This window comes from Mus caroli, chromosome 18 (assembly GCF_900094665.2).
Source record: "Mus caroli chromosome 18, CAROLI_EIJ_v1.1, whole genome shotgun sequence".
In the NCBI taxonomy this organism is placed as follows: domain Eukaryota; kingdom Metazoa; phylum Chordata; class Mammalia; order Rodentia; family Muridae; genus Mus; species Mus caroli.
In genome coordinates this window covers 16832781-16851600 of record NC_034587.1, presented here as the reverse complement: position 1 = coordinate 16851600, position 18820 = coordinate 16832781, and the positions used below count along the sequence as shown (strand labels likewise).

The 18820-nt window shown below is 42.9% G+C and overlaps 1 protein-coding gene and 1 long non-coding RNA gene across 2 annotated transcripts in view; one reads left to right on the top strand and one right to left on the bottom strand.

Annotated features, from left to right (window-relative positions):
* Positions 1–10954, top strand: part of LOC115029868 — a 47798-nt gene extending 36844 nt beyond the window's left edge. Inside the window, exons 2-3 of the long non-coding RNA XR_003835428.1 lie at positions 9845–10011; positions 10241–10954. This is a non-coding gene — a long non-coding RNA (uncharacterized LOC115029868). The remainder of the gene's footprint in view (positions 1–9844; positions 10012–10240) is intronic.
* Dsg2 (desmoglein 2) overlaps positions 5745–18820 on the bottom strand; it is a 49775-nt gene continuing 36699 nt past the window's right edge. Inside the window, exons 9-15 of the mRNA XM_021150453.2 lie at positions 18289–18554; positions 16676–16818; positions 16153–16380; positions 14320–14547; positions 12576–12697; positions 10255–10584; positions 5745–7613 (exon numbers count right to left, since the gene is read on the bottom strand). Coding sequence (XP_021006112.1) covers positions 6591–7613; positions 10255–10584; positions 12576–12697; positions 14320–14547; positions 16153–16380; positions 16676–16818; positions 18289–18554 — 2340 coding nt within the window. The 3' untranslated portion in view covers positions 5745–6590. The remainder of the gene's footprint in view (positions 7614–10254; positions 10585–12575; positions 12698–14319; positions 14548–16152; positions 16381–16675; positions 16819–18288; positions 18555–18820) is intronic.

Below are 18820 nucleotides of genomic sequence, written 5' to 3'. Positions count from 1 at the left end.
GTTGTGGGTAGCTGGCGAGTGTCAGCCGACCCTGCGCCCTAGCTTCCCAGGTGCTTTTCTCGGAATTATTTTTAATATAAATAGAAACAGTGAATTAATCTGGCTGCTATATTTCTTACCAACTATTTCCCCAATAACCACACAGAGAGACTCAGATTTATTAAAATTGCCTCAGGCTAAACACTGAGCAATCATTATCCATTCTAAACCCCTAGGAGAGTCGGGCTTCCTCCAGACCACATTCCCATCTTACATAAAAATTTTCATCCTTACTTGGTTCTGCTCTCTTTTCCTGATGTTTTTCTTCACTTCCTTCGTGTCTCCTTCCTCTCTCTTTCTCCACCCCTCCTAGAACTGTAAGTCCCACCTATTCTCTCTCTAAAGCCCTGCATTGGCTCATTGGCTTTTATTAACAAGACAGAATGAACAACAATGTTTATTCACACTTGAGACAGGAGCTTTAAGAATAGATGTAGCAAAGCCATGCCTGGATTGAAACAAGCTGTGAGGGGGAAGAAATCAGCGTTTGGATAACATAAGGATAACCTTTACACAGTGTATGAAAACATTATGCCTCCAAAGAATTGGGGTTTTATGCCACAGAATGTGACTTTTTTGGTTCATTTCAATAGCACTGGCTTTCTCATGTGAGTTCTGTTACATGTAGCTGTACATAGAGCTTCATGCCTCACATGTGTGAATAGTGTCTTAAGTCTCTGTCCAGGAGTGTGTGTCCTGATAGTATAATGAAGCACACATCACTTGACACTGGATTATCCTTGCATCAGGTCAAGATGTTGCTAGCATTTTGTCTAAGCTCTGCCCTACAGTTACCTGACAACAGCCAGGTATGCCTGACTCACTATAAAAGGGGCTGCTTGCCCCCTCTGCTCTCTCTTGCTCTTGCCTTCTTATTCCTACTCTGTTCTCTCACCCATTCCCCTCTCTCTGCCCATTCCCTTTCCCCCTCTCTCTGCGTGCTCATGGCTGGCCTCTACTCCTCAATTCCTCTACTCTCCACCTTTCTCTGTCTCTACTACCCTCTTAACTCCCCTCCCCATGCCCCGAATAAACTCTATAACGGACTCTATCAGCCTGTGGCTGGTCCCTCAGGGGGAAGGAATGCCTCAGCATGGGCCCATGGATGCATCCCTTTCCCCCATACCTGACTACACATCCACCAAAACATATCTCCTCTCTCCTTTATCTTTTTATAAACACAATAGTCATGAACATCTTTAGCGAGGGAATAAGGGTTTTTCAATCTTCCTCTCTACCGCTATTTTTCTCTGCTCATTTTGAAGATGACCCAACACTCTCTGAGCCTCACTCTCTGCTTTGTGACTCTGGCTGGCCTTGCAGTGCCAGTTTCTAAGAATGGCTCTGGAGTATCTGGGACACAGGTGGTGTGTGCATGCCATCCAGTCTGTCTGGCGTGTCTGGAGTTTGAAGAGGAGCTCATCTCATTTCTTTGACTTTGCTCAAGGGTTGGTGTGTTTTGTGATCTGGGGAACAATGCCAGTCCATTCTCACCCTCTTATGGGCTTGTTTCTGAATGTCTATGATGATGATAATTTATTTTAGCAAGTAGGCTGCATGATAGGAGATGTGAAGGGTTGTGAGGCACAGGAGGCAACATTTGATTAGCAATGTGCAGGCATAAAGAAAGATAACCATGGCCCTGTGTTGAAGCCCTGGTAGAAGAGTCAGGTATTCTCAAAAAAACTCAGAGACCCCCTTCAGCACTCATGTTACCACCCCGTCACTGGCAGAATCAGTGAAGGAGTCTCCGCTGAATCTGACTTCTGCCTCGGACCAGCCTCAGTTGGCCCCCTCAATCCTCAGGAAATTAGGGTTCTGGACAGGTGGGCAAGGAGTTGGCGACGAAAAGGGTGACAAACAGACATGGACACAAGGGAGTGCTGTATCTGGATGTAATTTGTCTCCAAGTGAGCACGGGTCTTATAAGTGACTTTTACACAAAACAGAGGAATGCATACAAAAAGCTAACAGGAATCAACTAGGATAAAAATCAATGTGAACAACTGGAATCAAGAGGAGCCCCACCTAAGGTCAGCTTAATCTTAGAAGCCAGGGGCAAGGGCTTCATGCCCTTGCTGTAGTTCCAATTCTAGTCTATTGTATAGTCCACCTTCTCCCTAGGCCATTGTAAATTCCTATGTATGTGCATGACTCAGCTATCTGTAGTTCTAAGTATGTACTCTAGTTCCATCTTAGACCACAACCTTCCTTCTTCCTTGCTCTTTGTAAATTCCTGCATCTGGGAGTAACTTGACTTCTCTTCTAAGTATCTGTAGGGAATCTCCATTTGTCAAAAGAACTCACCAACTTTCTTCTAATATGCAATGTTGTCTGCCATCCCTTACTGTAATGAAGATTCTAAGTATACTTTGCTAAGCTTGCCCTGAGATTTCTAACTCTATGTAGTAGATAGTAATGCCTGATTTCTCTCACTATCTCTCTTACAATACTAGAGGCAATTCTGAATGTCACAGAATAGGCAACATTCTTACTGAATTCCAAGTCCAGGGTTGGCTCAAGGGCACTGGTGAAGGCCAGGAAGCAATTTTGCTTAGGTATTTGGCAAGTCATTGCTTGGAGACACCTATAATAAAACAATACTGAGAGAAAGCACACAGATCCATTCACCAACAAGGACAAATTTAGAGCATTTGTTATACAGAATGCCATGGTTCCAGGAGACTAAGTTGCCATGAACTTTTTGCCTCAGGACTGCATCCAGGTTTCTGGGCCTGTCATGCAAGTTACTACTGGAGTGGATGTAGCAGACTTCCAAAGAAACAGCAGAAGAAAACCTGTTATACACTTGTCAGATGGACCCAGGGACAGAGAACTACCAGGCCTAGAACAGACGTGGTATCTTACCCCTCTCCCCACCCCCTAATAACAATCTTTTCTTAACTTTTTTTGTGTGTTTATTTTTTGAGACAGGGTTTCTCTGTATAGACCTGGCTGTCCTTACACACTGTAGGAAATGGTGGATTATCCACATGACTCTTCTTTTGTGCCAGCCCAAGTGGTTATGCAGTTGAACTAACTTTGGCCTAACGGGCATCCATTGCCAGGCGTGGTGGCGCACGCCTTTGATCCCAGCACTCGGGAGGCAGACGCAGGCGGATTTCTGAGTTCGAGGCCAGCCTGGTCTACAAGGTGAGTTCCAGGACAGCCAGGGCTATACAGAGAAACCCTGTCTCAAAAAACAAAACAAACAAACAAACAAAATAACCCCATAAATTGAGTCCTTATATACTGAACTGCCATTTGGCTGCTATGTAAAAAACAAAGAAGCCTTACTTTCTTTTGTTTGTAACCTCAGCCAATCACAGGATACCCCTCTCCAAGCTGATCTGCAAGTAAAAGCATCCATTTTACTGACTGTAAATCCTGTTTGCCCAAGTTCCCTGGAATTTTCTGAACTTTGTCTGGTTCAAGGCTAGCCCCTCTCCATGGTTTGTTAAATTTATTTAAAGTTTTGCTCTGAAAAATACAAACCCAAATTCTAAACATTTTTTTTCTACTTGCTCAATTCTAAAGTTTTCCGTGTGTCTTATACATGCTAATGGTCTTATTTTTTCTCTCATTAATATGTATTTCCTTAGAGTCCCAGCATAGGAAAATGGTTTCTTTCTTCTGCTGCTGCAGTGACTCATATCCTTTGTTGTGAAAAGTAATAAGCAACTAAAACAGCTCTCTCTAAACATTGCAGAGAAACATCCTCTCTTTGGGCCAGATCGGGGAGCTTCCTCCTTCTCTGGTAAATTATAAGAGATTTCTGTAATTTCTTTCTGGTCAGGGGGACCTTCAGTTCCTTAAGAATAAAACTCCTGGACTGACCAAACAGAAGCACTTGCTTAAAGTTCAGTTTAGAAAATAATAAAACCAGTCACAAACTGATGATGGTCCAACTGCAGGCTGCTGCCAAAGTGCCATGCATTTGCTCGGAACTGTATTGCAATATTAAATGGGCCGGGAATATTAACTACGTCTAGTTTACTACATTTTCAGGTAATCCTGGGTTGATTGGGATAGAATTCCATCCCATGTCAAGAGCACAGCGTTTAAACCACTGGATGTACAGTGAAAGACTATTCAATGTTAATATTCAATGTAACTACCCTTCTTATGAAGGTTAGCAATGCTCTTCTAAAGAGGCTGGCTGGGCCAGCAAAGCAGATCATATTAAATAACAAAGCCCAAGAAACGTCTGCCTCCAGGAAGCTCTTTTTTACCACATAGTAACATTCCTTGTAAAATATCAGTAGGAAGACATGGAGAGAGGTTACTCTGAAAGAAGGTGGCCTTTTTATTAAAATATTTTACGTGGATACACACACAAATGCAAACCTCCCAAGGAACAAATGTAAAAACTAATGCAAATCACCCTTTGGGGAAACAAGGAAGACCATACCCTGCACAAAAGAGCAGTGGAGCCTCAAAGCCACCCAGGGGGCGCGCAAGACTGAGTTTTAGGTTTTTTTTTGCACATGGGATTTTTTTTTTTTTTGGTTTTTTTTTTTTTTTTTTTTTTTTTTGCACATGGGATGTTTTTATAATTCCACACAGCGGTGTAATTCCTGCTGCACACTTGGTAAAATAACATCAGCTACAAAGAAAATGAAAGCAAAATCCCCACAAAGCTTACTTTGTAGCAAGTAAACAATTCCAGATCACAGGAATGAGGGACCTCTGCCCACATAGCAGACCATACATAAAATCACGTCATGCATCACAGGGTGCACAGTATAATATTTTTTTCAAAACACAATTCATGTAAACAACATTTTTTAAAAAGTCTACAAAAAAATAAGTGTAGAATTTCATTTTCCTAGCAAAATATCCAGAAATTTGATGACTCTTAACATTTTTTTTAGGTGAGAAACATGGATATAAATTATGACTGATATATACATAGGTTTTGAAACATTATTTTTTAGAAGCAAATTTTTGTTATGTAATATTTTCCATTGATGTTCTGTAGAGTCCAAACAACTTCCTGAAAGAATCAAGGCAAGGAAGTTGAATGAAATTGGGCCAATTACTCAAGGGTTTTTATGATAAAGTATTTAATTCATGTATATCAATTCATGACCAGCCAAGTACGTCAGATATCAAGGTGGTAAAGTTCATAATTCAGAATTACTGAGTCTTCTTGATATTTGACTAATTGTAAAAGAGTGGTTTGTGGAACTTATCTTGCTCCATAGATAATGGCTGGGGTTCTGTGAGAGGCACTGAGTATGGAAGGCAGTCAATGGCAAGAGATAAAGTGACTGTGAGAGGCAATGAGGATTCAAGAGTGGAACATGGCTGCTCACTAACCACTCAACTGTGAGTGCAATGTCTTTGGAGTCCATTAGAGGGCATCAGATCCCTTGAGTTGGAATTAGAGGTGGCTGTGAGCCATAGTATGTAGTTGTCAGAAACTGAAGTAGGTTCTCTGCAAGAGCTGTCAGTAATGTGCTCTTAACCACTTGGTCATTTGTCCAGCCCCTAAGTGCATTAACTTGTAGATTAGAAACAGATATGTGAAGAGGTTTTCCTTCACAGACTGCTATCACATTACAGAAAAGTTAACTAGGAATTTTATCCTGGCTTATTACTAGTATTTGTTGTTGTTTGTTTTGCTTGCTTTTTTGAGACAGGGCTTTTCTATGTAGCCCTGGCTGTCCTGGAACCCTTTATATAGACCAGGTTGGCCTAGAACCTGGAGAGATTTGCCTGCTTCTTGAGTTCTGGACTAAAGGCCTGCACCACCACACTTGGCTATCATGATTAGTTAGATTATAAAACTAATTTGAAATGCTCAACATTTTTAGGACCTCTGGTTAGTGAGGAAAAATATGAAGTCATTTTCTTCAGCTCACAGGACATGGTATGTGCAGAGAAACACACACTATGTATTCTTATCCTGACAATGTTCTAAAGTCTGTCAACTTTAGACAATTAAAAAGGGCTCCAATGTTTGTTCTTCCTTCCTTCCTTCCTTCCTTCCTTCCTTCCTTCCTTCCTTCCTTCCTTTCTTTCTTTCTTTCTTTCTTTCTTTCTTTCTTTCTTTCTTTCTTTCTTTCTACTCAGAGTTCCAGTGTTAAAGTGAACCAGAACCTGGAGATGAAGCAGAGTGGAGACGTGTCTCTGGGTGGATGTGCTATTTGGTACCTATAACCTGTGTGGCTCTGTAATGTAAGGGGTGGAACTGTCCCTGCTGAATATCAATGCATTGTGCAGAGACCCAGCCTCAGGGACCTGATGAATTAGATACCCTGCTTTAGTTTTGTAAGTTCTTGGAACTCAATTTTACATGTCCCGTTTGCGAGTATTGCTTGCACAGTACACTAAAAGGCACCGAGGAACTAGCATCTAAACTCCATCCCCCAATAATCACAGAGCATTTCTGAAATACAACCCTACCTGAGACATGGTGTCTTTGGCATGTCAATGAGTTTTTCCAATGTGCAAGTCTTGTGTGGCTGCTCTAACATTAGGGGCATGGACACACATATCCAGTGGACGCTAGTTAAGGTCCAGATCCGACTGTGGCCGGCTTCTCTTTAGGAGTAAGAATGTTGCATGGTGCTATGCTTGGTGACCCTGGTGGAAGATGTGGTTATAGTAGAATTGGGATGATCAGACTCCTCTAGATCTAAATTGGGCAGAGGACCCATGCTTCCCACACTAGAGAGCACAGTCTTTCTAGCCTTGATGGAGGTTTCACTGGGAATCTGGTAGCTGGACTGCAGAGTGGAAGCAGGAGTCAGTATTCTTTCTGTCACGGTGACATTCTGTCCTCCTGCTGCCACGCTGGGCATTGCCAGAGTGGGCTGCACGCCTGAGCTGGGAGCAAGGATGCTCTCTCTTTCCCTCACCATTACATACTGTGCATCTTTCAGATGCTGGGTGACCTCAAGGGGCTTAGGGATGCCCCCATTAGGCTGGATCACTCGTTCGGTAACAAGGACATTTTCTTCATTGGCATAATGCTGATCCACCAAGGTGGAGGCTGGAGCATACACCCTCTCTGTCACGATCAGGCTCTGTGGCTGTCTGGGAGCCAGGAGCACAGTGCTGGGTGGCACTGCTGAGCCTTTGGCATAGGAAGTTTCCGTCACTATAATATTACCAGAAGCCACAGGATCAGGTGGCGGTACTACCTTCTGACTCTGCCTGGAAGACACAGAGCTCTCAGTGACGATTTCCTGTGTGACTTTCTCTGTGTGCACTTCGTGCAGAGGTTTGGGGGCAGGGAAGCCGGTGGTAGAGGAATACGCGCTCTCTGAGTTGGTTACCACTTGCTCATAGTGAGAACCAGGAGCTGCACTCATGCTCGCTTCTCTGACCGGCTTCTGCCTCTGTTCAATGTCCACATCCATATCGATCTTTCGACCTAGGCAAACTTCAGCTAAGGTCTTGAATTTAAGGCCCAGATCATCTAGGAACAGGTCATCGAGCTCTCCCTCGATGAAACTGCAGCACCCGACGGAGCCTCTGAGGGAGGCCGTGTCTTCCTGAGAGTAAACGAGAAGGCAGTCTTTGGCCATGTGAAGGTCGTCTTCCCCATTGTAGGAGGCCGCTTTCTAAACAAAAATAAGAATGGAGACAGATCATTACCAGCACAAATTCACTTAAAAACAGGCTTGCTATTTATTGATATAATACAAAAACTGAAAAGAAAATTGAATCCAATTCCAAGGAAACATAAGAGAAACCCAATCAAGCCATCGTACATCATGGTTGGTATGCCATCTCACAAAATGTTAATATGAAAGATGAAAAAAGGTGGTGTAAAACTTCAGATTAAAAGTGAATAGTGTTTTAGTAACCCAGTTAGACACTGAATAGAAAATGTCATTGCCTGACAAGACTGCCATTATCGCGGAACTGATCAGTGTCTAAACTGAAATGTACATTGTATCAATTTTAAGTTTCTTACTTTGTTAGCTGTGCTGTGTGTAATAGAGAATACACACACTGTATTTGCAGGCACACAGGTATGTTTATGAGGGTCATGGACAGAATGGGAAGTAACGTCACATGCTAATTGGTGAAAGTCTGTGTACACAACGGATATGCTGGAAAGCTTCTACTCTCTTTGAGACATGATTTTATGTATCCCAGGCTGGCCTCAAACTCTATATGCAGGACCTTGAACTCCTGGATCCTCTTGCCTTAGCCTCTCACGTGCTGTAATTACAGCTATGTGTCTCTACTTCCAGCCATTGATTCTTAGGACAGTCTTATGATAACTTTGAAATTCTAGTTCTCTTTATTTGGTGTGTGTGTGTGGGTGGGTGGGTGGAGATTGAACATAGAGCTTTAAGCTCCTTTACTGCGTAAAGTTCTTATCCCTGCAATGCTCCCAGACCTATTTAAATTGTTGTGTACCAGGTCAACTAGATCCAGCCAGCTGACAATGCTGCTATTTCCTTTACAGCCTTACTGACTTCCTGTCTACTCCTCCTTTCAATGTCTGACTATAATTGTGGATTCGTCAATTTCTCCAGCAGTTTTTGCTTTAAGGCTTTGGATTCCTGTCACAAATCACTGACATATGTAGGAGTGTTATGTTTCTGCATGAGTTGACTAGTTCCCATTCTGAAATAAAATAAATCCTTTTGGTTCTGCCTAGTAACGAAGTGTGTTCTGGGATAAATTTTGTCTAAGTGAAACACTTATCTCTAGTCCTATTTTCAATTGTTAATCTCAAGCAATGACATATGATAATCTTTTGTGTAACTTTTTCAGGATTCATGTGTGTGAGTGTGTATGTGTGTGTGTATTCCCTTCAGAGTCACAAGTTTATCATATAAATTACAAAAATGTGGAGCTAGAAATACGGCTTAGTGCGGAGCACTTGTTGCTCTTCCAGAAGGCCTCGGTTTGATTCCCAGCACTCACATGGCAGCACATAACCACATGTACCTCCAGTTCCAGGGTTCTAGCCCCCTCTTTGGGTCACTACTGGAACTGCACACACACACAGCACTCAGACACACATGTAGTCAAAACACCCATACACATAAAATCAATACAATTAAGACAAGCAAACACCTCCCCACCACAAACAAAAATGTAAGTGGATTTATTAGCCTGAGTGTTTTAGATTATGATCTCTGTCTTCCTTCCTGTGAAACCTGCTTTTGCAGAGGGGTTGTATTTTCTAACCCATGGTCACTTATCATAGTCACATGACTTTCTTTGACCAAAGAAATGCAATTGTGAAGGGGGCAGAGTCTGAAAGAGCCTGTGATGATTAATCTTCACTACTGACTTGACTGGATTTAGAATCACCTTGGCAGCACACCTTTAGGTGTGTCTCTGAGGCAGTTTTCAAAGAGGTTTGAACGGGGAGGGCAGAGTCACCATCGTAAATGTGGGTGGCACCATTCCAAGGGCTGGGGTTCCAAAGCAAATAAAAAGGAAAGTAGAAGAGAACGAGCTGAGAGCCAGCATTCATCTCTCTCTGCTTCCTGCATGAGGACAAATATGACTTGTCTCATGAGTCCATTACCATGCCTTCTGCACCATGATGGGCTGTCATTAATGGTTCAAACCATGAGCCCAAATAAACACATCTTCCCTCCTTAGGATGTGTTTGTCAGGGGCTGGAGAGATGGCTCAGTGGTTAAGAGCACTGGCTGCCTTTCCAGAGGTCCTGAGTTCGATTCCTAGCAACCACATGATGGCTCACAACAATCTGTAATGGGATCTGATGCCCTTTTCTGGTGTGTTTGAAGAGAACAACAGTGTACACACATATATAAAATAAATAAATCTTTTAAAAAAGGAAAAACAATGTGTTTGTCAGGTGTTTTATCCCAGCAAGGAGACATGTAGCCACCAGAGTCAATGCCTGGGCCACTATCATTTTTCCTGTGCCACAAGGTGACAGCTTCCCTGGCTCAATCTGCTTTCTTAGTGTGTGTGCATCTTACGACGAAGATGACATGGGGCAGAGCAGGAACAAACTGACAGGTAAAAACACGAAGAAAAAGAACTAAGCAGATTGTGGGGCCATTTGTTACCACCAATTAACTCAGCCACTGGTTATTTCAGTGGGTCCCAACTCTCTTTCTCATCGTCTGCAAACACAACTCAAAAAAACCCCATAAAACTTCCCCACTAACTATCCCTCAGAAAAGCCCACTTAGTAATCTAGAATCTCATATTTTAATATAAACGTCTCCCTCATCACCATCCATAGGAACCGGTGCTTACCTCTGTGAAGTAACTTCTTAGGAATTCCTCATTCATGGCAACGGCTCCTCGAGCCCCACTCATGTCTCTGGAAGACCCCGTGGCTCTTGTCCTTACGGCTTCATTGACAGCGATGGTTCCTGCTGTCCTTACATGGTGAGTGGCCCCAGCAGTGAGGAGGCTTCTGTGTTCTTCCCATCTTCCGTCAACCTCAGACAGCTCATGCTGCCCTTTGGTAACAGAAGCTGAGCTACTGCCTTTCATCATGCCTTCTTTGAGCATCGCACCTCCTACGCCGCCTCTCCCTGCCGAGCTCTCTGCATGATCGGCCACCAGAAGCGATGGCACCACCTAGGGGTGAACACAGCTCAGAAATGAATCCGGAAGACAAAGGGTCAGTGTGGACTTGGCAGGAAGATGTGAGCTAAGTGGATGGAATTAGAGATGAACTACTCCTCCTAAGCAAATTAGGAAAACAGCTGGGGGTGGGGGTGGGATACATCCACTGGAGTCTTGTAAAGGATTTCTTCTTCCTGCTTTAGAGCTGACTACAACCAGAGGAGGACACAAAGCCTAGATTTCTTTATGTGGTCTTGGTTTACCCTCTTAACCAGAACCAATGGCACCTGCCTTCCCTATAGGGTCTTAAGTGACAGTTACAAAACTCTGAAATTTCAGCTGGACATATGGCCATTCAAAATAAAGAGTCTACTTCCAATCTTCCATTGCTACGAGATAGTCTCTTGCCTTCTGACTAAAGAGGATCAAGAAATGCTATATACACCTTGCAGAAAATGTGCCTACAGGGCAGTTCATGATGTCTCAGCTGCTTGCTCTAGTATGAGGACAGGAGCTAGTGTCCAGGAGGAAACCCGTCTGTGGAAGGGCAGGAAGAGGGTAGAGTGGGGGCATGGGCTGATGGATCCATGTTGATCGATCCAGTTATTTGATCTTTCTGTTTAGCTGTTTGAGAGTAAATCTCACGGTGTAGTCTAGACTGGTCTTGAATTTGTGACTGTTTTCCATTAGTCTCCCAACTACTTGGGTTATAGGGTAGTGTTGCAGTTTGAATATGAAATGCCCCCATAGGCTCATGTGTTTGACTACTTGGTCCTCAGTTGGTGGGGTGCTTTGAAAGGTTGTGGCACCATTAGGAGGCGGAGCTTCACTGAAAGAAGTGGATCACTGCAGGTAGACCTTGGGGTTTTATAGCCTGACATCACTCCCTGTCTGCTCTCTGCTTCCCAACTGCAGATGCAATGTGACCAGCTTCTTCACACTTTTTCTACCAAGCCTTTCTCGCCATGATGGATTGGATCTCTCAAGCAATAAGCCGGTCCTTCCTTAATTCGCTTTGTCAGGCTATTTTGGCCTTAGTAACAAGGAAAGTGATGGACATGGAGTGTCACCACGTTCTACTTTGGCTACACTTAGACTTTCTGACACTTGATGTTGATACATATATCCTACAGGAAGTGGAACTTGTGGCAGATGGAGAGGAAAGACCTAGAGTCATGGAGAGATGGGGAAACTAACTATTAAGCAATAGAAAAAGGAATTTGGGCACACTTCATAAGAGCCTTGGGAGTTGGAGTTTACCTCTGTCAGCTGAATATACTGAGAATGGAAGTGGATCCAATCCTGGCATTAAAAGGATCATTTAATAGTGGGGTGCACTCCCTGTCCTTTGCTCTGTGTACTTTGGATCACCGGGTGCTTTTTGGTCTGCATTCTCATCAGCACAGGGCATACCACAGTACACTCAAGGCCTTTCCACTCTGGTCTGGCATACGGGAGAATATGCTATCGTTTCAACCTGTTGTTTAACAAAGGTATATGCATGAGATCTGATGACTAGTGCTGTGTCTTCACTGCCACACTACAACATCAACACAGGTGCCTGTGACCTTGAAAGGTATAGGTATAGGGCTTTTTCCTTACCAGCAAGCAAGTGGTCAGTTTTGCAGTGGACAGCACTTGGGTCCTTCAATTTCAATGTGACACTGTCAGATCCTACAGATGTAGGGCTCAGTCTTACAGACATTGTTACTTCCTAGATGGCAAGGGCTTTAAGAATTGAGTGCCAGCTCTTAATGAATATATTTCACAACTTAATAGCTGTGTTAATCTTTCATGCTGAAAACTGTTGCCAAAATCCTCTAAGTACGACACCTTTAAACTGATAAAAGAATCTGGTGGTTCATAGCTGTAATCCCCACACTTGGGAGTCCAAGGCAGGAGGATTGTTTTGAGTTCAAGGCTAGTCTGAGTTACATGTCCCCCCCATGTCCCCCAATAAAATCAGACCAGTAGCAGATCGCATCACTGTCTGATGTACTGACCTTGTCCTCAGGGGGTGCCCCTTCATTATTCCAAGGATGCAGCATCTCTATTGTCCCAGGAATGGGGGTGAAGCCTTTGGCGCCCCCTCCACAGTGGCATATCAACAGCAAGAGCGGCACCACTGTACACAGCAAAGAGGAGTCAGAGGCCCATTCACCAGCTAAATCCATGTCATTTAGAATTCACATTTGACTTCTCAAACCCCCCTCTTTACATATTTGAAGCTTCATTTTTCTGTTTTCTGTCCTTATCACTTTGATTCAACACTTTGATTCAATCTTTCCAACCTTGCTTCGGTTGAATTATACCAAAGCCCAGAGGCAGACAGAGTCCTCTGACCCAAAGGTCTTCTTCATCACAGAGAGCCTGTCTCTGTCCCCCAAGCAGAATACTGTGACTGGATGAGATCATTTAAACTACTCCACCATTTTTTTTTTTTTGCAAGCCTACTTTCTAAGAGATATGTATTAGAGGGATCAAAAGCAGCCAAGAGTGGTGGCACATGCCTGTGATTCTCCCAGTACTTAGTATTTCTCCCATGCCTGGGGGGACTGAAGCAGGAGGATTGTTGTAAGTTTGAGGCCAGCAGGAGCTACAGAGTAAAACCTTGTCTCTAAAGCCCCATCCAAAGAAAACAAACAAAACATGCATTTGTGTGTGCCTGTGTATGTGCTTGAGCGCACGCGTGCACACACACACACACACACACACACACACACACACACACACATACACCCCTGGGAGAAAAGACCCCAGAATAAAACATCAACATACTCTAGACCATCAAGGCTATTGGATTTTATCTCAGAGTGGGGGTTTGCATAAGACTTGTCCCTCTGATCTTTCACTTCACCTTTGACTTACCTGAATACCATTTTCTTTTTTTTGCTTACATTTATTTATTTACCAATTAATTAATTAATTAACTAGATAGGGTATTATATAGCCCAGGCTGGCCTTGAATTTGGTATGTAACTGAGAAAGATCCTAAACTCCAGACCCTTCTCCTCTCACTTCCCGAGTTCTGGGATCACAAATGAGGTGTACCATCATATCTAGTTTTATGTAGTTTGAAGGTTGGACCTCGGCATGCCACATAAGCACTCTACCAGCGGAGCCACACACCCAGCTCCTAAGTACTGTTGTTAAAAATCAGTAGTAATCAAGTGTCATGGGCTGAGTGCCAGGTCAGACTTTAGAGAAGCCGGGATGGGAAGACAGGGAGTGAAATCCCTGGATAAAAATGCATGCCGGACTCCACCATAAGTAAGACAAATCAGCCACAACCAAACAGAGCTGACAGGCTAGAGGTCCCTTGTAAACTGTTGGGTTCTGTGCACGTAACTAGACATCTATAAATATCTTTAATAGGCTTCTCCTCTTTCCATGGAGACAGCCAAGGCTGTCTTGGAGGTGGTACTCTGCCCAAGTTCAAGTACAGTGCAACTGCAGGGGATGCCAGGTCTTTGGCAGAAATAACGGAGGGCAGACAGGACTGACTGGGCACAGCTTGTCATTGTGAGGGCACATTGCGGTGCTTTGAAAAGGGTTGACTGCCGCAAGTGCTGGCCAGAGGTAAGGCAAGCAGCCAAGAGTGGGGGCAGAGGAGAAGAGCGCAAAGCACACTTGGATTGGAATAAACTGTTTATGTAAAAATAACCTTCTATCTACACGGCACATGAGTGTGGCAAGTCCTTTCTGAAGACCTATTAACACTGATCAAGGCACTGAACACAGACTTACGGAGCAGGAGCAGGAGTGCTAGAATCATGAGAGCGATCGCGGCAGGGCCCAACCCGACATAGTTGTCATACTGCGCAGCCACACAGCCACCGCCCTTCAGACACTCGCACACGGTGAGCTGAAGGACCTGTCTTTCCGGGCAGCTGAAGCCCTGGCTGTCGGAAATGAGGAAGGGAATCTCACTTCTCCCACGCTTCCGCTCGCTCTGCTGCAGCAGCACACTGGTACCTGCCAGAGAGGAGACACAAGAGGATGGAAAATGGGTGGCTGATGAGAGGAGAGACAGGTCTTAATGTGGCCTCAGGTGGACGCTTTTTCTCCCCAGCTCCTCCTGGCATTCATTCTCTGTGCTCACCAAAAATGTGTCCACAGACTTCAAAAGATTAACTAGAAGATGGTCGGGGTTGGACACAGCTTTCACGGTGATTAGATTATCTAATGTGTGTGGTCTATCAAATGCTAGGAACAACCACCACACACTCCAGCCAGTGGGCATTCGATGATACATGAGATGACATTTCTGTGAATAACATGTTCATTCCATGACATTTGTGTTACCAATTATTAAAAAAGAAGTTATTAAAGTAGTTTTTAAAGGTAGCAGAAACTGTCTGATGTCACCCTCAGTTTTGATACTTTTCAGGATAAGCCCGTCTTATTTTTATCTTGGTCTTTTATTTTGTGACAATACCTTCTCTTTCTATACCTGCTGTTTTGTTTTCTTTTGTTAAAAAGTTTGGTAATGATATTTCATGTTATTTAAACAAGCATTTTAATAAAGTGAGAGGCACATGAAAAAAAGACAAAGTAAGTAATAGTCGTTAGCACCTGGAAATTGAGGCAGGAGAACAGCAGAGTTTGAGGCCAGCATAGGCAACAGAGTAAGATCCTGCCTCAAAAACAAGCAAATAGAAACAACACCTCTCACCCCCCCCCCCCCAAAAGGACTTTTTGAAGTCATATCTTGAAAGAAGAAAGTTACATTTGCTTATTTAGTGTGGAGGTGGCTCTATCTGCGTGTTCCAGCATCACCATCAGCATGAGGAGGTTAGAGGTAGGTCCTGGGTGTGGAACTCATTAATCAGGCTTGGCAGCGAGGACCTTCACCCACTGGGCTGTTCTGCTGACATTATTTCTTTGAGACAAGGCCTTGCTACGGAGACCACACTGGAACTTGATGTGAAGTAAAGTAAATCTCAAAAGAGTCCCCTTGCCTCTGCCTCCCAAGTACTTGGATTGTGAGAACATGAATTGTATTCATGTATTAAAACAAAGCAAATACCAAACCACACAACATCAACAAATAGCAGGAAAACCAAACAAAATCTTTCTCTGAATTATTTTAAGGTAAGCTATAGACAGTCGCTGATAACTGTGTTATAAACCTTTCTGAAATGAACATTGCTTGATAAATAGTCTTCTGGATAGAATTTTCTGCATTTGAGACTGTCCCAAAGACACCTAAAAGATCACATCAAGAAGAGGACTATGTGCAAGACACAGGCGTTTGACTGTGTCTACCAGCATTGGGTTAGCATGTGTGTCAGACCAAGTCTCCAGTTTCTTCAGCTTGTTATGACAGAAGTGCTTGAAAGGATACTTGGAGAAAACTCAACCTCCTAAAGACAAGCCGGACCATCTTTACTTTCCGCAGGTCTACATGAGGAGCTAAGGTACTACTTTAGGCTTAGAGTTCAGACCCTCATTTTATTTCCCCCTTAAAGTCTACATTGGGGATGCATTGAAGTATAATTTGAGAAGACACATGAATTGGCCTCTGACATGAACTCCTCGCTCTCCATCACGCTTACACTCGGATGCTGACATACTTACTTTCCTGGTGCGTTATTTTCCACTTCTGTGCCGTTCCAGGAGGCTGGTCAATGATGGAGAAGCTGAATGGCCCGCTGTTCTGGGGCCCATCCAAATCCTCTGCAGTGACGTTCACATAGGGTTCATCCTCACAGACACTCCGTACAGAGTCCACCAGTACGGGACAATTGTCATTGATGTCTTCAACAGTGATAACGATGGTGCCGGTGATGGTTTTTTGAGGATGATCTTGAAACCAAGCAGGAGAGAGTTCAGACTTTCTGAGTGTATCACTGAGCATGGACACAGATTCAGTACAGAAGCCAATCAGATAAGGAGTGGGTGCCAAGCACCGAGGATACCTCCCATAGGCAACTCTCAGGTTCCTATCAGTGCAAAGTTACTAAATAAATAAGCAAAAATGTGCACACAGCCTTAACCACTGATGAGGCCATTTATACACAGTCAGGACAAATACTTCTGGTGGTGAAAGATAAAATCTAAAAGCATTTAACCAGGAAAGGCATCTGTTTATTAAACTTACCTTTGGATATGGCCACAACCTTTGCAGTATAGGTACCATTTTGGACATATCTAGATTCAAAGTCAGGAATCTTTACAAGCTTAATCTCTGAAGTGACGGAGTCCACAGAGACCCAGTTGTCAGTGTCTTGCACTTTTACATATCTGTTATAACACAAACAGCAAATTAATTTTAATTCTGGATACATTGGAACTAACATCTGTACTTCTTTCAAATTTATCTTTATCCCAGTACATATGACCTTGTTATACACACTAGGTTTGAATGTCACAAGGCATGTCGGGTAGGCTTATGCTATATAGTCTATTGAGATATTGTTAGTATGTAAAAATAACTTAAAAAATTAGTGGTTGACTTAAATGGAAGGAACTAAACATTGTTAGGAATGATGGCTTTCAAGAAGAATTTATTAAAAATGAAATCATGCACTCCTGCATTTTTTTTCTCTGCAAGTGAGGAAAATCAAAAAGCAGAGAGGATACGCTCTTATTAGATTTTAAGAATAGTACAGTGAGTACAATTGAATTTAACAAATAAAAATAGAAACACAAGCCAAACACATGAGTCTCTTGGTTCAGCCAAATAATTTATTTTCTACTAAGTAGCTATTTAAGCACACTAGAACGGGTGGCTAATTTATAGTAATATTTGTGTACAGTATTTGGAGATAATCCAATCATACACTTGAACTACATTTTAATGCCTTTTATTATTGTCCCTAGTAAATAATTATAGAGAGAGGTGAAAGTACAGGGACCAGGAGTTCAAGGTTATCCTTGGCTACACAGTGAGTTCAAGGCCAGCCTGAGCTAATGATACTGCCTTAATAAAAAAACAATACTTAACAATGTAAAAATAAAAGTATAAAAAGGAAATGGTAACATGTTTGGATTTTCACAAGTACTTTTGAATATCCTATCAGGAATTTTAAAGATTTATTTATTTATTATATGTAAGTACACTGCAGCTGTCTTCAGACACACCAGAAGAGGGCATCAGATGTCATTATGGATGACTGTGAGCCACCATGTGGTTGCTGGGATTTGAACTCAGGACCTTTGGAAGAGCAGTCAGTGCTCCTAACCACTGAGCCATCTCTCCAGCCCCTATCAGGAATTTTAAAGTAGTCATTATTGATTGTCTGCCCCACTTTTCTATTTTCATAGCTATTATAATCCGGTTGTCTGAGCAGTAAATCTACATGTCACAATGGAATGTATTAGGTGATGTCACTTAAAGAGCTGTGTAATTAATCTATTGTGGAACTCTGCATTTAGGCTTGATATCAGCTTATGTGGTGTCTCAAATATTAATAAGTTACTGATTGAATAATTAGCACAACAGCACACTAAAAAAATTAAAAATATGGTTCTTTTGCTGTCCTTGTTAAGTTTTTAAAAAGGTTTTTATTTTAATATTAAATTATGTATAAGTGTGCTTATCTGTGTATGGATAGGAGCAGGTACCCTCAGAGGCTAGAAAAGGGTGTCAGAACCTCTGGAAATGGATCTACAGGTGATTGTGAGGCATGCAAAGTTTTACAAACAGAAATTCCATCAAACAGGCATGTAAGGGAATTGAAACCCGGAAATACACTCACAACCACGCCTTACGTTACTTTAGCTGCTTGTCCTGTGTCTTCATCAAAAACTTGAAATTTTCCAATCGACTTGCTGAGGCTGGATCTATCCATTGCCTCACTAGCTCGGACAGAGACTACGCTGCTCTTGAAATGAATGCCTTCGACCACGTTCTTGACCTTGACAGTGATGGGAATGGGCGTGGGCTTGTACTTGCTCAGAATGGACTTGTGGAAAGCTGCTTTGTTAGTGACAAGGATGCTCAAGTCTAGCTTCTTCATTTCTTCATAGTCCAATTCCTGGAGAAACAAAGCCAGAGTTACTGCTGGGGAAGCATAGCACAAGAGCACACACAGACACACAGATAGATGTGCACACACACACAGATAGATGTGCACACACACAGAAATTCACACACACAGACACAAAGATAGATGTGCACACACACACACAGACACACAGATAGATGTGCACACACACACACAGACACACAGACACAAAGATAGATGTGCATACACACACAGATAGATGTGCACACACACAGATAGATGTGCACACACACAGA